Source organism: Macrotis lagotis, chromosome X (genome assembly GCF_037893015.1).
Source record: "Macrotis lagotis isolate mMagLag1 chromosome X, bilby.v1.9.chrom.fasta, whole genome shotgun sequence".
In the NCBI taxonomy this organism is placed as follows: domain Eukaryota; kingdom Metazoa; phylum Chordata; class Mammalia; order Peramelemorphia; family Peramelidae; genus Macrotis; species Macrotis lagotis.
In genome coordinates, this window is record NC_133666.1 from 682,898,705 (window position 1) to 682,915,260 (window position 16,556).

At 39.8% G+C, this 16,556-nt stretch overlaps 1 protein-coding gene across 1 annotated transcript; it reads right to left on the reverse strand.

The window, feature by feature from the left end:
- Window positions 1–1,631: 1,631 nt before the first annotated feature.
- Window positions 1,632–16,354, reverse strand: LOC141501764 (2'-5'-oligoadenylate synthase-like protein 1). Its single transcript, XM_074206039.1, has 6 exons — window positions 16,002–16,354; window positions 10,740–11,016; window positions 8,516–8,691; window positions 4,409–4,650; window positions 3,307–3,454; window positions 1,632–2,316 (listed from the first exon to the last, which is right to left on the reverse strand). The coding sequence occupies exons 1-6, from the start codon at window positions 16,182–16,184 to the stop codon at window positions 1,768–1,770; spliced, it is 1,575 nt and encodes a 524-aa protein (XP_074062140.1). The 5' UTR covers window positions 16,185–16,354; the 3' UTR covers window positions 1,632–1,767.
- Between the last annotated feature and the right edge of the window lie 202 nt (window positions 16,355–16,556).

A 16,556-nucleotide genomic window follows, 5' to 3' on the forward strand; every position in this document is an offset into this window, starting at 1 on the left:
ACCAGGACAGCTGGGAGAAGGAGATCAATATTCTGCATTTGTTCTTTCTCCTTTGAAAATGTACATTCCTTGGGGGGGGGGGGGAAGGCAGGCAGGAAGCAATTATTAAGCACTTGTTGTATGCAGATCCCATGTCCAGTATTTTACAAGTATTATCTCCTTTGACATTCGCCACAATTCTGCTAAGGAAGGAGCATCGAGTTTCTCCTCTTTCCAAGGTGAATGAATTCAGCAGATTCCCTATAGTCTCCTTATAAAAGCAGGTGGTCTGAGAAGGCCACAGGACAGAGAAGAGAGGCAAAGGCAGTGAAGACATACTTTACAGTTATCTCTTACACATCTCTGGGCCCTTTGATCTGGGCAGAAAAATGTTTGGCTCTTTTTTGTACCACAGCAGAAGTCTGATCTTTTTTCCTATTTTATGGGGTGTTTATAGTACCTTATTGTAAAATCTGGGTTAGGTATTTGGTTACAGGCTATATGTAGGTCAATGTTAAATAAAAAAGCTGAAAGAAAAAGAACTTTTCTGTGTTGGCTGCTGGCCTTTGTGTTTTGTTTGTGGCTTCTGCAAAATTCTAAATTCCCATTTAATTTCTTTTGGCTTTTGTGAAGCAATGAGGTTAAGTCAAGGTCACACAATGAGTAAGTATCAAGTGTCTGAGGCCAGTTTTGAACTTGGGTCCTCCTGACTCCAGGGCCCAGGCATTATCTAGCTTCCCCTGACCCCATTTCTTTTCTTATGCCCATCCAAGATATAAGGAAACCACAATGGGAAAAGTCATGATGTGGAAGGGATCACTCTATGGATTTCACACTTTTTCTCAGAATAGGCAGCTAGGCTACTGACTTAGTACTTTATCCCCAGACATTGAAATTTAAGACATTGCCTTCTTCAGAAGTGTAGAAACCACTCTAATAATTAACTCTCTCCTCCTGCTCACCTAAATTGTTGCAGTTACATCCGTTTTATTCACATGATGATTTACAAGGCAGGTTATATGACTACCCCAAAATTGTTAGTTATGGCTTTCACAAGGGCTAAATGGTTTCCCAAGGAAAGCAGTGGAAAATTAAAACAATCTCTCTCTAATGATCCCCAGGCTTATCTCAAGTTGGGCTGCTTTTACTTGCAAGACCACTCCCTCGATCAACCTTAAAACAACCTCTTTTTTTTTTAATTGGGTTTTTTTTTTTTGCTAGGCAATGGGGTTAAGTGGCTTGCCCAAGGCCACACAGCTAGGGAATTATTAAGTGTCTGAGGTTGGATTTGAACTCGGGTACTCCTGACTCCAGGGCCAATGCTCTAATCCACTGAGCCACCTAGCCACCCCAACAACCTCTTTTTTTTTAAAGTATGTGTAACTTGAATCTAATTTGTACTACTGGACATCTGACTGGAACTATAGATACAGAATCTGTTTTCTTATGGAAATATAGTATAGAATTAACATTAAATTTAAATAAACCAAATCTAAAAAAAATAAAGAGATGGACCCCTTTTCCATCAGAGAACTGTGATAAGTTGTATTGAACAACAAAGACTTGTTGGAGTATACTGGAAAAATATTTTTTAAAATAATATTTCATTCCCTCCCCAGTCATAAACAAAAAACAATTTTGGAATTCCTCGTTTTTATTATTTATTTATTTTTATGTAATTGAATTCCAAGATCACACAGCCAGTAAATGTGGCATCTGAGGCTATATTTAATTTTTTTTTTAAGTTTTGAGTTGCAAATTCTCTTCCTCCTTCTCTCCCCTCTCTCCTCATTGGGGAAATTTAAAAAAAAATCCCGCATGTTGTTCAAACTCTTTTCTGGGGAAGGAGGATGAGCAGGGCTCTTTCTCTGAGAGAACAAGGATGTCGCCCTCCTGTATGTCATAATACCCAAGGGTGAGATCCATCTGCAGCTCTTGTCCATGGAACGTCAGAATGTGCTGTCCAGGGATTAGTCGTCCTCTCTCTTCAGTCATACACATCAGTTTCCCTATGAGATCATTGGAGCCCACAGAGTAACCCTCAGCAATCCTGCTTCTGGGGTGTTTGACACAGACCTGGATCTTGGAGTTGACTCTTTCTGATAAGTAGATGCTGACATCAGAGAAGATCCCATAATCTGCTAAGGAGTGGTGGCACCTAAGGATGTGCTGCTGCTGGTTGTTAGACTCTTGGAAGAACAGATACTGCTGATGGTAGAAGAGGGAGGTCAGCTTTGGCTCCTTCTTCATTTGCTGGATGGGCTCAAAGGGATCTACCCAAATGGTCAGATTCTTTCCTTTTTCTCTTTTCGCTGTTACTTGGATAGACCTTACTCTCTGATAGGGAGAGGAAGGGAAATTAAGTTCAAACTCCTTTAGTTGGTATTTTAGTCCCTTCATAATATCATCTGTTTCTTCTTTGCCTATTCATTCTTATTTACTACTGCTTCATGCTGACAGAAAGTGAAACATGAACAGTTGGCCTGGGGAGTTGGATGACCCATGTTTGAGGAGGGGGGAAGAGGGGAAGTGAGAAGAAAGGAGGGGAAGAAGAAGGGAAAGGAGAAGGGATGGAAGATGAGGGAAGAGAGAAGAGAAAGGAGGGGAGGGGGAAAAAGAGGAAAGGAACAGAAAGGGAGAAAAGGAGGGGAGAAAAAGGTGAGGGGAATGAATGGAAGTGGCATCCAGGCTCAAGGTCAACCCAGAAAGGAATAGAATAAAGGTGAATTTGGAGCCACCTTTCCTTTTTCCTAAGGCATTTTATCTCTAGGAGAGAGGTTATTAACCCTTCTTATTTGTGTGTCATTGACTTCTTTGCCAATTTTATGCTGCCTACATTAATAATTGAAGGAATGCCAAACTTCAGTTAGAGGTTAGTGAAAATAAAGATTTTGTACCCCCCTTTCAAACTCATGGACTCTTTGAAATTTATTGACAGAGTTCTGATCTAGGAGGTGGGAGGGTAATGAAGGTAATTACTCAGAGGTCCTCTTTCTCTCTCTCTGGTGTTAAATGATGTGCTCAAGGTCACACAGCTAGGTAATTATTGTCTGAGACTGGATTTGAACTCAGATTCTCTTGACTTCAGGGCTAGTGTATGCTCTATCTGCCACCCCCCCCCAATCTCTGAAAAGGAAAAATTCCCCCCCCCCCCCAGATATCTATAAAGATTTGGGAAGGGTATGGACTGGGTGAACCCAGGATGGGGGGGGGGGTTGAATGGAGGGAGGGAATGAACACCATGAAAATCCCACCTCCCAGAAGTGCTGACTTAATTGATAGCTGAATTTCAAGGCCAAGGACAGATTTGAGGGGAATGGCCATTACCTTAACTTTCCAGACTGGGATTGGGTAGTTATATCTGTCAAGACAACAGATATTTTTCAGGCATTGGGCAGCTCTCTGGGCCACCAGGTCCCATCTCTTTCCCTCTCCTACATTGTGGGTAGGATCCACTGGGTCCAAGATGACAGGTCTGTAGGAAAAGAAGGGGCTTTCTCTGAGTGCTCAATACAAACCCAATCAAACCACCACTACCCTGCAGTTGCTTTTTTTTTTTTTTGCAAGGAAATGGGATTAATTGACTTGCCCAAAGTCACACAGCTAGGTTATAATTGTCTGAGGCCAGATTTGTACTCAAGTGCTCCTGACCCAGGGCCAGTGCTCTATCCACGGTGCCACCTAGCTGCCCCATGAGAAAAGATGAAAACTAAAGACTAAGGGCTGAGTCTGGGCCTCAGCCCTTTCCTTACAATTCTCTCCCCTTCTCTCTTTCCTTTCTCCTCCCCTTCTTTATACCCCTTCTTCCTCCATTTTCATTAACTCCCTTTTCTTCTTCTCTTTTCTTCTCTTTTCCTCTCCCCTTCCTACCTTTATCTCTTCTGATCTTCTTTTTCCCTCCTAATCTTTTTCTCCCCCTTTTTCCTTCTTCCTGACTTTTACTCCTCCCTTTCTCTGCTTTCCCCTTCCTCCTCTTCTTTCTCTCCAAGTTCTTTCTCCTCTTCTCTTTTCTCTCTCCTTTCCTTTCCCCAGTTCCTTTTCATCTCTCCTTTCTCAGCCCCCACCCCACACATTTTTCTTTGTCCAAGTCGGATAGGCACCTTGCACAGGTGATCCCACTGCCAATGAACTCCAGAGCTTTAATGTGGTTTGCTTTTCACTCCTTAGACATCCTAATATTGGTGTCAGATTAACATCAGATCCCAGATTGGCTTTAGCCTAACTGCAACTCAGAACTCCTGAGCTTATGTTATCCACTAACTTCAGACCCACTGCAAGCATGGATTGCAGATGTACTCCACCATGCCGCTCTCCTCTGGTGCTAGAAGGGCCTGAGAAATGTGAAATATTGTCTTGAGCAGACCTCCCTTTTCTCTTTCTTTCTATTGTCTTTCTGTGCTTCCCAATAGCATAGGGAGAAGACCACTACCTTTGTCTTTTCAGCAGCTGCTTCACAGAGTCCCTGATGATTGGGTCTTGGAGACTGTAGTATTGGGTCCAGTAGATACAGATATCATTGTGGTCCTGGAGGAGCTCCATGACTGTTGCAAAACCTCTTGCCATGTTGAAACTTTCTGCTTGATGGGTCCCCATTTCCCAAGCATAGATGGTCAGCAATTCGAGGGCATATATTGGGGGTAGAGGGGCTTTGGGGCAATGGAATTTCAAGTGCTATGGGGAGAAGCAGATAAAGGCAGAGGATGAGTGGGATAATGGGAATACTACTGGTGATCTGAGTAACTCTGGGTGTCTCTTTCACCAGGACTCCATACTTCTCTCTCTCTCTCTCTCTCTCTCTCTCTCTCTCTCTCTCTCAAAATTTTTGCATGGTTAAGTGACTTGCCCAAGGTCACACAGCTAAGTAAGTATTAAGTGTCTAAGGTTGGATTTGATCTCAGGTCCTCCTAATTCTAGGACTCTATCCACTGTGCCACCCAGCTGCCTCGATACTTCTCTATCTATTACCTTGCTGCATTCTGGGAATATATTCTGTAAGCTACTGAGTACTTGGGAGTTCATATTCTAACTATTACACTTACTAGATGGTTGACCTTTCCCAAGTTTCTTAATCTCTATAAGTCTCAGTTTCCTCAACTGTAAAATGGAATGAGAGAAGTAGTATGGTGGAATATGGCTACAAAATTAGCCTTGGAGTCAGGAAGATCTGGATATGACTTGTTTTTGACCTGGATAAGTTGTATGACCATGACTTAGTCATTTAACTGTGAAGTCACCCATATACCACATTTTGGTCATTTCCATACCAAGTGCCTGCTCTCAGGCTACTTCTTCATTCTCTTCCCAACAGAACCTTGGACTCTGCCTATGGGCCACTGGGATCTGAGAGATGAGCTTTTGCCTAATTTTTACCAGAAATAGGGCTTCCTTTTCCTCCTCTTTCTTTTCCTTCCTTTTCTACCCATGGGACTCCTTGGAATTGGATTCCATCATCATCATGCTTCCAGGAAACTTATTTACCATTAAAACTCATCATTCTGTGACTGCATCAACTTACATCTCCCCAGTATCCTCTTCCCTCTCTGATGGGAAGATGGGGCAAAAAACTCCTCCCAAAGCTTGCATTTAAACAGGGCTCACAGAGCACCCAATTCTTTGGATGAATCATCCTTAGATGATTCCCCTGATACTTTCTTCTTTTCCCCTCCCTTGTTCTGCTTTTCAATTTCCTTTTGTGGGCTGTTTTTCCCATTAGAGGGTAAGCTCCTCAAGGTCAGGGATTAACTTTCTTTTTTAAAATTCATGATACCAATGCTTAATACTGTGCTTGGTCCATAATATAAATAATGTTTATTGACTGACTTATTCCTCTCATTTCTCCTCTTATTATCCCTTTTTCTTTCTCTTCTATTCCTTTTTTTAGGGACAAAAGAGTTTATTCATGTATTGATGTGGTTAAACAAGTAAAGAAATTCAGGAGTAATACAGACTAGATTTCTTAAGGAAATTTAGCAGAAGTTAGGAGAGAAAGTAAAAAGAATTGCAAGGTCCTTGCAACTTGGCTGGTCTATAGAAGCTAAGCTGTTTAAAGAAAATGATTACAAGTGGGCTGATCTGCAGAAGCCAGCAGGGAATAAACTACATAAAGAGAGAAAGTTAGGACAGTTACCAAGGGTATTGCAACTTGACTAATTAGACCATAAGTGTAAGTATCCTTTTTTTTTTCTTTTTTTATCCAGACTATTCCTATATCCCTCAGAAAGTGTAGAGGTCACTCACAGACTTCTTTCCTTATTTGTCTTTTTTTTTTTACCAGCTCTTCATTTTAGCACTGATGCATTGGAAATGCTTAGTAGAATGTCATCATAAATGATAGCATGACTGCAGAAGAGGAAGGAAACTCCAGGATTCAGATCTGCTGTCTCCTCTCAGCATTCTCCCTGCCCCCAATAGTAATGCTTATCTTATAAGAAAGGCGGGAGGAAAGGATGTTATTTTCCTTAAAGCATTATATGAATGAATGAGAAAAGCAGTTAAGGATTTATTATGTGGCAGGTACTGAGCTAGATATTAGACATACAAATACAAAAGGATGGGTAAGCTATTATATTCTTGGATTCTTTTTGGGTCAGTCTGAGTCTACAAAGTTCAGCTTCCTTGTCTTCAGAGCCTCTGCATCTCTCTCTCTCTCTCTCTCTCTCTCTCTCTCTCTCTCTCTCTCTCTCTCTCTCCCTTCCTTTCTCCCTCCTTTCCTTTTCCCTTCCTTCATCCCTCTCTTATTTCCTTCTTCCCTTCTTGTATTCCTTCTTCCCTTCTTTCCTTCCCTCCATTCTTGTCTTCCTTTCTTCTTTTCTTCCTCCTTCCCTCTCTTCCTCCTCCTTCCCTTCCTCCTTCCTTTCTCCCTCTCTTCTTTCCTTCCTTCATTTTTTCTTTCCTCCTTCCTTCTCTCCCTTCCATCCTTCCTTCTTACATTCCTTCCTTTCTCCCCATCCCTCTCTCTCTCCATCTTTCCCTCTCCCACACTAAATCACTCTACATTAACTGCTGTTGTTATTTCTGTATTTTCTTATCACTATTTATATCTTTCAGTTTTGCTTTTGAACCCAACTGAAATTATTTTCTGTAAAGTCAACATTCAGATATTAATTGACAAATCTGTTCTCACCTTCTTAGATGTCTCTGAAACTTTGGACCCTATCAGACAATTTCTCCTTCTGGATATCCTCTTTGACTTAAGAATCAAGAAGACCTGGATTCAAATCCTGCCTCCTATTCTGATTAGCAATGTGGGTGTATTACTTAAGCTCTCTAGGCCTTGCTTTTTCTTCACTTGTGCCACAAGAGGGTTGAACTTAATGATCTCCATGTTCTTCGTCTGATCCTCTCCTGGCTTCTTTGACAGCCCTCTCTTTCCTGTGTCTTGGTGGCCATCAGTCTCTTCTGGACCCTTATTCCATTAGGCTCCACTTGAGCTCTTTTTAATTTTTCCTCTATATTTTCTCTTTATGATCCGATATCACCTCCCAGATTCAGTGATCTTCTCCATGAAGATGATAATCAAATCTAGTTTCTTAAATTTTAGATTTTTCCTAATCCTAGTCCCACATAGTCCCAAAGAATGTCAGTTTCTTGAGAAAAGGGATACAGAGTCTGGTAAACAGTAAGTGCTTATTAAATGTTTGTTGAATTGAATTGGATTGGATAACTTCCTGCTTGATGTTGCCTTGCCATCTAAAACCCAACATGTCAAAAGTTGACTCATCTTTTCCTACTCTTCCTTCTGATTTCCCTTTTCCTATTGAGGGCACCACCATTGGACCAGTCATCAAGGTTCTCATATCCAGTTAGGTGCCATGTCCTCTTCCTCTAGCTCCATGATGTCTCTGGAATGCTTCCAACTTTCTCTACTGGTGTCCATTTCAGGGAAGCCTTCCCTGACCCCCTGGTTATTGGCAAAGTCTCTTCTCCTATTGCTTTGTATTTATTTTTCTCTGAATATGTTACATTCCCCTAGTAGATTGGAAGCTCTTTGAGGGCAAGAACTCTTTGTATCCTCAACACCTAACACAGCTCCTTTTACAAAGTAGGGGATAAATCAGTGTGTGGTGAGTTGACTTGCTTTCTTGCCCATCCATCTTTGCCTGTTTCTGTCTTTCTATTTGTGTCTCTTTCTATCCACCTGTATCTTTCTCCTTGTCTTCCTTTTTGTTTATATTGTTGATTGATTACCTCTCTCTCTCTCTCTCTCTCTCTCTCTCTCTCACTCTCTCTCTCTCTTCTTGTCTCTATTTGCCTCAAAAGCTCTTTTTGCCTACTTGCCTGTTTATCTCTCCATCTATCTACCTATCTCTATGTCTTTACCTACCTGCCCTTCTGTCTGTCTGTCTGTCCATGGGGTTCTTCCTGTCTGATTTTCTTTCTTTGTTTCTATCAGTCCTCTCTCTCTCTCTCTCTCTCTCTCTCTCTCTCTCTCTCTCTCTCCCCATAATTTTCCATTTTCCTTTGATGCTGATCTTAAAGGACTCCCAGCCACCTCCCTCTCTGCCCCTGGCCCCCAAGAACTCCACTACCCCCTCACCTCCAGGTACCAATGCTTCACCAGTCTCAGGAGGTTTTTCAGCTTAGTGGGAAGACTTTTTATAAAACTCTTCTGAAGTTCTATGAAGGATGGAGAGAACTGCCCAGGGAGGCCGTCGGCCCTAATCAGATCCACGTAGGTCTCAGGGAATGGTGGAGAAATAGCATGAGAGGGTCCTGAGGAGAGAAGAATAGAGGGAGACATGTTTGAGATGGTACTAGTAGAAGGGAGGCAATGTGGTTCAAGAGATGGAACATGGGCTTGAGAGTCAGAGGACCAGGGACATGATACTTCCTAGTTGCCAATTTGGGTCCTGGCTGGCACAGTATGAACATAAAGGACCATGGCATGGTTATAACAAAAAAAAAAATCCATTTTATCTGTCAGCATGAGAAAAATTAAGGACAAAACTGCAGATTGGAACAATCTACCCTTAAAATAATATCTCAATAAAATGAATTTTTCTATTGTATATGAAAGGATAGCTAGGTGGTTTAATGGACAGAGTGCTGGGCCTCAAGTCAGGAAGACCTGAGTTCAAATCCAGCCTCAGACACTTACCAGCTGTGTGACTAGCTGGGTAAGTCACTTAACCCTATTTGCTTCAGTTTTCTTATGAGTAAAATAAACTGAAGAAACCACTCTAGTATCTTTGCTAAGAAAACTCCAAATACTGTTATGAGTCAGACAAAACACCAATAATAACAATGCAAACAAAATAGACTTTCATTCGCAAAAGACACATTCAGAATATATGAGGAGGGGCAGAGCCAAGATGGCTGCATGAATGCAGCATTTCCTGGGAACTCCATCCCCTCCAAACCCCAGAATATATGAGAAGTTTGAGATGTGGGGCAAGGAACAGCATGATATCTGGGAAACTTGACCAAGTGAAAAAGTTATCATCAGTCATCAAAGGAATTTGGAACCTAGAAAATGACCATTGTGGAAACAGAATTTACATTTATATGTAATTATAGACATATCAAATTACATACTGTGTATCATATAATTAATATAGTATATAAAATATAATATAAACTACATATAATTATGCAACATATATTCTATATAGCAATATCATACAAAGAAAATACAAAAATATACATAAATTTTATATACCAAAACAACAATGCAATTATATATTTATACGCATATAAGATATACATATGCAATAAAATTTTTCTGCCAAATAGAGCATCAATTTTCCAAAAAGGAAGAATCATGGAAGTTTTCATTTCATTTATTCCATTTATATCTCCGGCCTTGTATATAATATGTACTCAATAAATATTTATTGTTTGTTCAATTAAATCTGTGAGCCTCTCTATGACTTTGATTATTGCTTTTATTTTTGCCTCCTAGGGTCAAATCCAACAAGTTGTCATCATCATAATTAATCAGTTTTCATTTTTTATGCTATATGATTTTATATTTTTCAGTTATAGGCAAAGATAATTTTCAACATTCAACCATCTGCAAGTTTTTGAGTTTCACAGATTGCTGATATGATAGAAAAGGAAGACAATAAAGGTTGGAGAGGATATGGGAAACCTGGGACACTAATGCATTGTTGGTGGAGTTGTCTCCCGATCCAATCATTCTGGGGAGAAATTTGTATATATAGAAATGCTGAGCAGCAATAGTCATTGAAAGAATAACTAGTACCAACTTAAAAAGTTATAGGAGACCTGGTAAGATATATAACATATGTATAAAATGTAATAAACAATAAAATATACTATAGGTCATATATAACATACACTTAAATAAGTATACTATATATGTCATATATTACACACAGAATATGATGTAATCTACACTATATTATGTTGTTCAAAAACCATTATGGATAATACATTCATATTATAAACCATTTTATCCAATTTATAACAATGTTATGTATTATGTATATTATACTGTGTTATACATACCAGAATGATGCTTCTTCTCCCATCAAAGCTAATTTTCAGTATGTTCAATTTCTAATCTCTGTTCATTTCTCTGTCAAACATTTTCCTCCAGTGGCATAGCCATTCCTTTCCTCACTTGCAGTCTGAATTGTTTCCACCCCACTGTCTGAATCTCTTAATATCTCTCTTTTGCTGACTTTTAAAGTTGATGATAATTGTTCATTCAATTTTGACTGTTAAAAATCATGACATTCTAGGTTAAGACATTCTAGAACCAAGAGATCTGAAATAGGAATCAGGATCTACTTTACCCAGAGCATCGTAGGCGGTCAGGATAACCACATCAATGGGCTCTGAGGTCTTTGTGCATTGAATGGTAAAGAACAGCGAGCTAGGGATATCAGGGTTCACACATATTTCACTGACATAGGCCAGGTTCTTCAAGCAGCAGTGTAGTCTCTTCCTCACGAGCCTCAGCATGTCAAGGTGATAAGAGGCTTCTGTATTGTAGTTGTGGCAGCTGAGGAATAAAACGATGTCCACTTCTCCTTTGTATTTAAGCAGTGTCCCATTCATCACAGACCCTGCCTGTCAAGCATAGAATAACAGAGTCATAGATCTGGGATGGGTCTCAGAGACCATTTGATCTAAGCATCATGGATACAAAATTTCTACCTCAGTGTCCCCCAAAAGGCACATTCTACTTCATGGGGAGTCCACTGACTACCTTCATAAATAACTCTAATTATTAGGAAGTTTTCATTTGCTTTATTCCATTGGTATCGTTAGGGCCTCGTATATAATATGTACTCAATAAATGTTTATTGTTTGGTTGTTTGATTAAATCTAAGCGAGCCTATGACTTTGATTATTGCTCTTATTTTTGCCTCCTAGGGTCAAGTCCAACAAGTTGTCATCATCATAATTAATCAGTTTTAATTTTTTATGCTATATGATTTTATATTTTTCAATTATAGGCAAAGATAATTTTCAACATTCAACTGTTTGCAAGTTTTTGAGTTCCACAGATTGCTGATATGATAGAAAAGGAAAACGGTAAAGGTTGGAGAGGATATGGGAAACCTGGGACACTAATACATTGTTGGTGGAGTTATCTCCTGATCTGATCATTCTGGGGAGCAATTTGGAACTATGTTAAAAGGGTTATAAAATTGGGTATACCCTATCATACAGCTAGTCTGATTCCCAAGGAGACCATAAAAAGATTAAAAAGTCCCACGTATACAAAAATATTTATAGCAGCAATTTTTTTGCTAGCAAGAAATTGGATTTTGCGGGAATTTCACCCATCATTTGGGGAATGACTGAACAAGGTGTGGCATATGAATTTAATGGAATACTGTTGCGCTATAAGAAATGCTGAGCAGGTGGATTTCAGGAAAACCTGCAAAGACTTATATGAACTGATGCAAGGTCACAATGCAAGAAGCAGAACCAGGAGAACCTTGTATGCTGTAACAGCAACATTGTGTGATGATCAATCATGAATGACTTAGCTTTTTTCCACAATACAGTGATCCAAGACAATTCCAAAAGTCTCATGAAGGAAAATGCTATCCATATCCAGAGAAAGAGCTGATGGAATCTGAATGTGGATCAAATAATATTATTTTTATTTTTTTTGTGTGTTTTTGTTTAGTCTGTTTCTTCTTTCACAATATGACTAATATGGAAATATGTTTTACATGATTGCATATATATGTAACCTATATCAAATTGCTTACCATATTCAGAAGTGGGGAGGGAGAAAAATTTGGAGCTCAACATTTTTTAAAAATGATTTAAAATTATTTTTACATATAATTAGAAAAATACTATAAAAATAGCATAACAAAAAATTAAATGCTTATTCTCCAGCCTCCCCCTGCCCCAAACTTCTTCCTTTTTTCCCTCCATTCCCTCTTGAGCCTCAATTTCCTTATCTGTAGAATAGTATGAGAAGCAGCATGACCTAGTATTTTCAGAACTGGTCTTAGAATCAGGACTTGGATTCCAATCTGACTTCTGACACATACTAATTACTTAACTCCATACTATTTACTTCATGTCTCTGACCGTAATCTGTAAAATGAAAACATTTTAAAATATATTTTATATATACTCAGTCAGCTATATTAGAGAACACTAAGCATGGAAAAAACAATTCAAAATAATTGAAAGAGGGGGCAGTTAGGTGGTGCAGTGGTTAAGAGTACCAGCCCTGGAGCCAGGAGGACCTGAGTTCAAATCCAACCTCAGACACTTAATAATTACCTAGCTGTGTGGCCTTGGGCAAGCCACTTAACCCCATTTGCCTTGCAAAAAAAAAACCTAAAAAAATAATTGAAAGAGGGAGGTGTTATTATGATCCCAATTTTACATTTGAGGAAACTGAGGCAGGCAGAAGTTAAGTAACTTGCTTAGAGTCCCACAACCAGTAAATATCTGAGCCTGGATTTGAGCTCAGGTCTTCCTGACTCCAGGCTCAATGTTCTCTATCCATTGCACCACCTCAGAAGGAATGCTTAAGAAAACAAGGGGTCTGAAATGAGAAGTAGGTGGCTTTGAAGGTCATCTTCACCGGTAAGTTTGTAAACCCATGATTCCTTCTGCAACTAAATGACTTGCCCAAGCTCCCATCGTTGTCCAGCGGTTGAACTGGAATGACAACCTGCTCTCTTGAGTCCTTGGGTCAAAATAACTGAGAGTTTGGTGTTTGTTGTTGCTTTTATTTATATTATATCTAGTTGTATGTGTTTATGTTGTTTCTCTGAAATATAATAGAAACTCGGGATTATTTATTTTTGTCTTTGTATCCCTTGTCCCAACCTAGAATACTATCTGGCACAAAGTAGATTTGATCCATGCCTGTCGAAGGCCCTAATGGGAGCTTACTCCATGGCAGTGAGTGTGATTTCTATCTCTTATAGAACCATAGATTTGCAACAGAAAATCTCTGAAAGGGTCATTTAGTGCAACCCTCTCTCATATTCCAGAAAAGGGAACTGACACCTAGGAAGGATACGTTCACCAACCTCACACTCAGTGCATTTCTCCCAATACATAGTTCAGAGCTAAACACACTCAATTATTCTCTTTAATTGATTTTGTGTAGCTCTGAAATACCAATCCCAGCATTAGTCCTCCAGCCCCAGGTCTCTCTGGTCCTGGGCATGTTTGGTTTAGCCTATGATCCAGGACCATCTCTGAGAGTCCTGCCCCACAGACTGTTGTGCATTCCATTGATTTAAGGCTTCTAGAAACCACTGAGGCTCTATTTCCTCTAGCAGATCATATTTCCTCACATTCTTTGGGGACCTGCATCCTCCTGGGGCTAGCCTAGGGGTAGCAATAGGTAGGAGAGATGATGCAACAAACAGGAAATGGGAATCGGGAGGAGTCACAGGACCAAAGGGATGGACTAGGGTCTCTTAGCCAGCTGGCAAACAGTTGTTTAGTAAGTGGGGAACATATTGGGTCCACACATTGATGTCATTGGGTAAGCAAGGTAGGCTCAACAAATAGGAAATAGGGAAGCTCTCCATGTACGGAGTTGTGTCCTTGAGGTTGGGAGTCTTAGCTTAGAAAGCTGATATTCATCAATTTAGTATGTTAGAGACACATTGATTTAGCAAGAGGGTACATCTTAGTTTAGTACATTAGTTCCTGTTAGCTTAAAAGGTTAGCTATATACCACTACTAGGTTTATATCTTAAAGAGATTAAAAAAGGGAGAAAAAGGTCAATTAATACATACATATTTATAACAGCTCTTTTTGTGGAGAAGGGAATTATAAATGGAAGGGATATCCATCAATTGGATAATGATTGATCAAGTTGTGGCATAAGATTTTAATGGAATTCTAGTATTCTGTAAGAAATGATGAGCAGTATAACTTCAGAAAAGCCTGGCAAGACTTATATGACTAGATGCAAAAAATGAAGTGAGTAGAACTGGAAAAACATTGTATACTGTAACAGCAACATTGTATGATGATCAACTATGACTAACTTGTTATCCTCAGTTAATAATATAATCCAAGGATTGATGAGGAAAGAATCTATCTACCTCCAAAGAAAGAATGTGATTTTTCAATTCCATTATTTTTTTAGTTTTCTTTGGGGGGAGGAATGTATCTTTTCACAAGATATCTAATATGGAACTCTGTTTTGTGTAACTGCTTATGTATAACCTGTATTAAATTGCTCTCTGTCTCATGATAATAATCATTTTTACAATTAATTAGGAAAAATAAAATATTATTGAACAAAAATATTAGGTATGTATTATTTTGGCAAGTTGGTAGTCATTAGTTTAGCAATTGGGTAAATATTATTTTATCAAATTAGGCACAAACTAATTTAAGAAGTCAAAGCTAGGGGCAGCTAGGTGGCTCAGTGAATGAAGCACCAGTCCTGGAGTCAGGAGGACCTGAATTCAAATCCAGTCTCAGATACTTAATAATTACCTAGCTGTGAGACCTTGGGCAAGTCACTTAACTCCATTGCCTTGAAAAAACCAAAAGAAAGACAACATCAAGCCAAATTGGGACCATACTAGTTTAGTAAGGTAGACATAAAGTAGCTTAGCAGGTTAGCAGTTTGTTAGTCTATCAAGCCAGGAGCATATTAACTTGCCCACTTTATGCACATTAGCTTAGTTAAACAAACTGGTATCTGGTTAAGCAAACCGATGGTCTGTATTTAGCTGTTTGGGAGTATATTAGTAAAGTTGGGCACCTGTTTGCTATGGATAAATTGCACCAAAGTTGTTGACAATTAGCTTAGCAAGTCAGGTGAAGAATTGCTTGGGGACAAAGTGCCTTATTGCAAAGAAACTAGATAAGCTGGAGTGGGATGGGGAAGTAGATTGAAGCAGTTGCGGTGTGTGAACCAAGGCTCGGTGGTCACAGAGCACAAAGAATCGGTCACTTGTGAAGGGTTTTGTCCAATCCTGGAAGGCAGGAGGGTAGGTAGAGCTCAGAGACATTAATGGAGGTGGATCGACGCAGGGCAAAAGGGAGTTTGGGACCAAAGAGACCCCATCCTTGCAAAACCTAATCCAGATACACTCACTGGCCTTCCTTCTTTCTGGATTTCCTGACTTCCTTCCTCTTTTTTCTTTTGGTTTTTGCAAGGAAATGGGATTAAGTGACTTGCCCAAGGTCACACGGTTAAGCAAATATTAAGTGTCTGAGGGCAGATTTGAACTGAGGTCCTCTGGACTTTAAGGCCAGTGCTCTATCCACTGCACCACCCAGCTACCCCCTGACTCCTTTCCTTAAGGCCTCAGAGAAGATTCCATCTTCCGAAATAACCCTTTCCAAATCCCTTTTGTTTATGTCTCCATTTGTTTGTTGTCTCTGCTATAGTCCTACCAGACTGTAAAATTCTCGTAAACAAAGGATTTTTTTTTTTTTTTTGCCTTTCAGGGCCTTAATACAACAGTCAACGTTTGTTAATTTGACATGACTCTGGAGCTGTATTTGTGGCTTTCATGCCCAGGGAAATGGAGAAAAGACAGCATTAAGACAGCATTATGGTCTACTACATCCTCCTGGGGCAGGCTCTCACCTTCACCACCTTCAGCAGCATGGTATCTTGATCCTTGAAGCAATAGTCATGAAGGAATCTCTGGATCTTCTGGAAGGCATCATGGATCTCCTTTTTGCACTCCTTGTTAGGGAGGAGTTCATGAGCGATAAAAGAATCCAACTTCTTTGCAGGAGTATCAAACAGGCTCGAAGTTAGCTCCATCTGTGCTTAGGGATGGGAATGGCTACAGATAAATAGTCCTGCTCAACCCTTGCTCTCCTCCTTAAGGTGGCCCTGTTTCTTCTTACTTTGCCTTGATGGGAAAAGGTTTGGAAAAGTGGGGAGCTTTTATGGGATCGGGTTAACAGCTGGGGCTTCTCTTCTTAGAATCAAAGATTAAAGGAAAGGGTGTCTGATAAGTCAGAGACCCTGGCAGGATCTCTTCTGGACTACCTTAGGGGGTTGGGCTTTTACTGGCCACCAAACATATCAGTTTCAATTCTCTGCTTTCTGAGTTTCCTTTTTATGACGTTTGGAAACAAGTTATTTGAAGTTTGACTCTCTTCTTCCTAGGTTGGCTGCTATTCAGTTCTT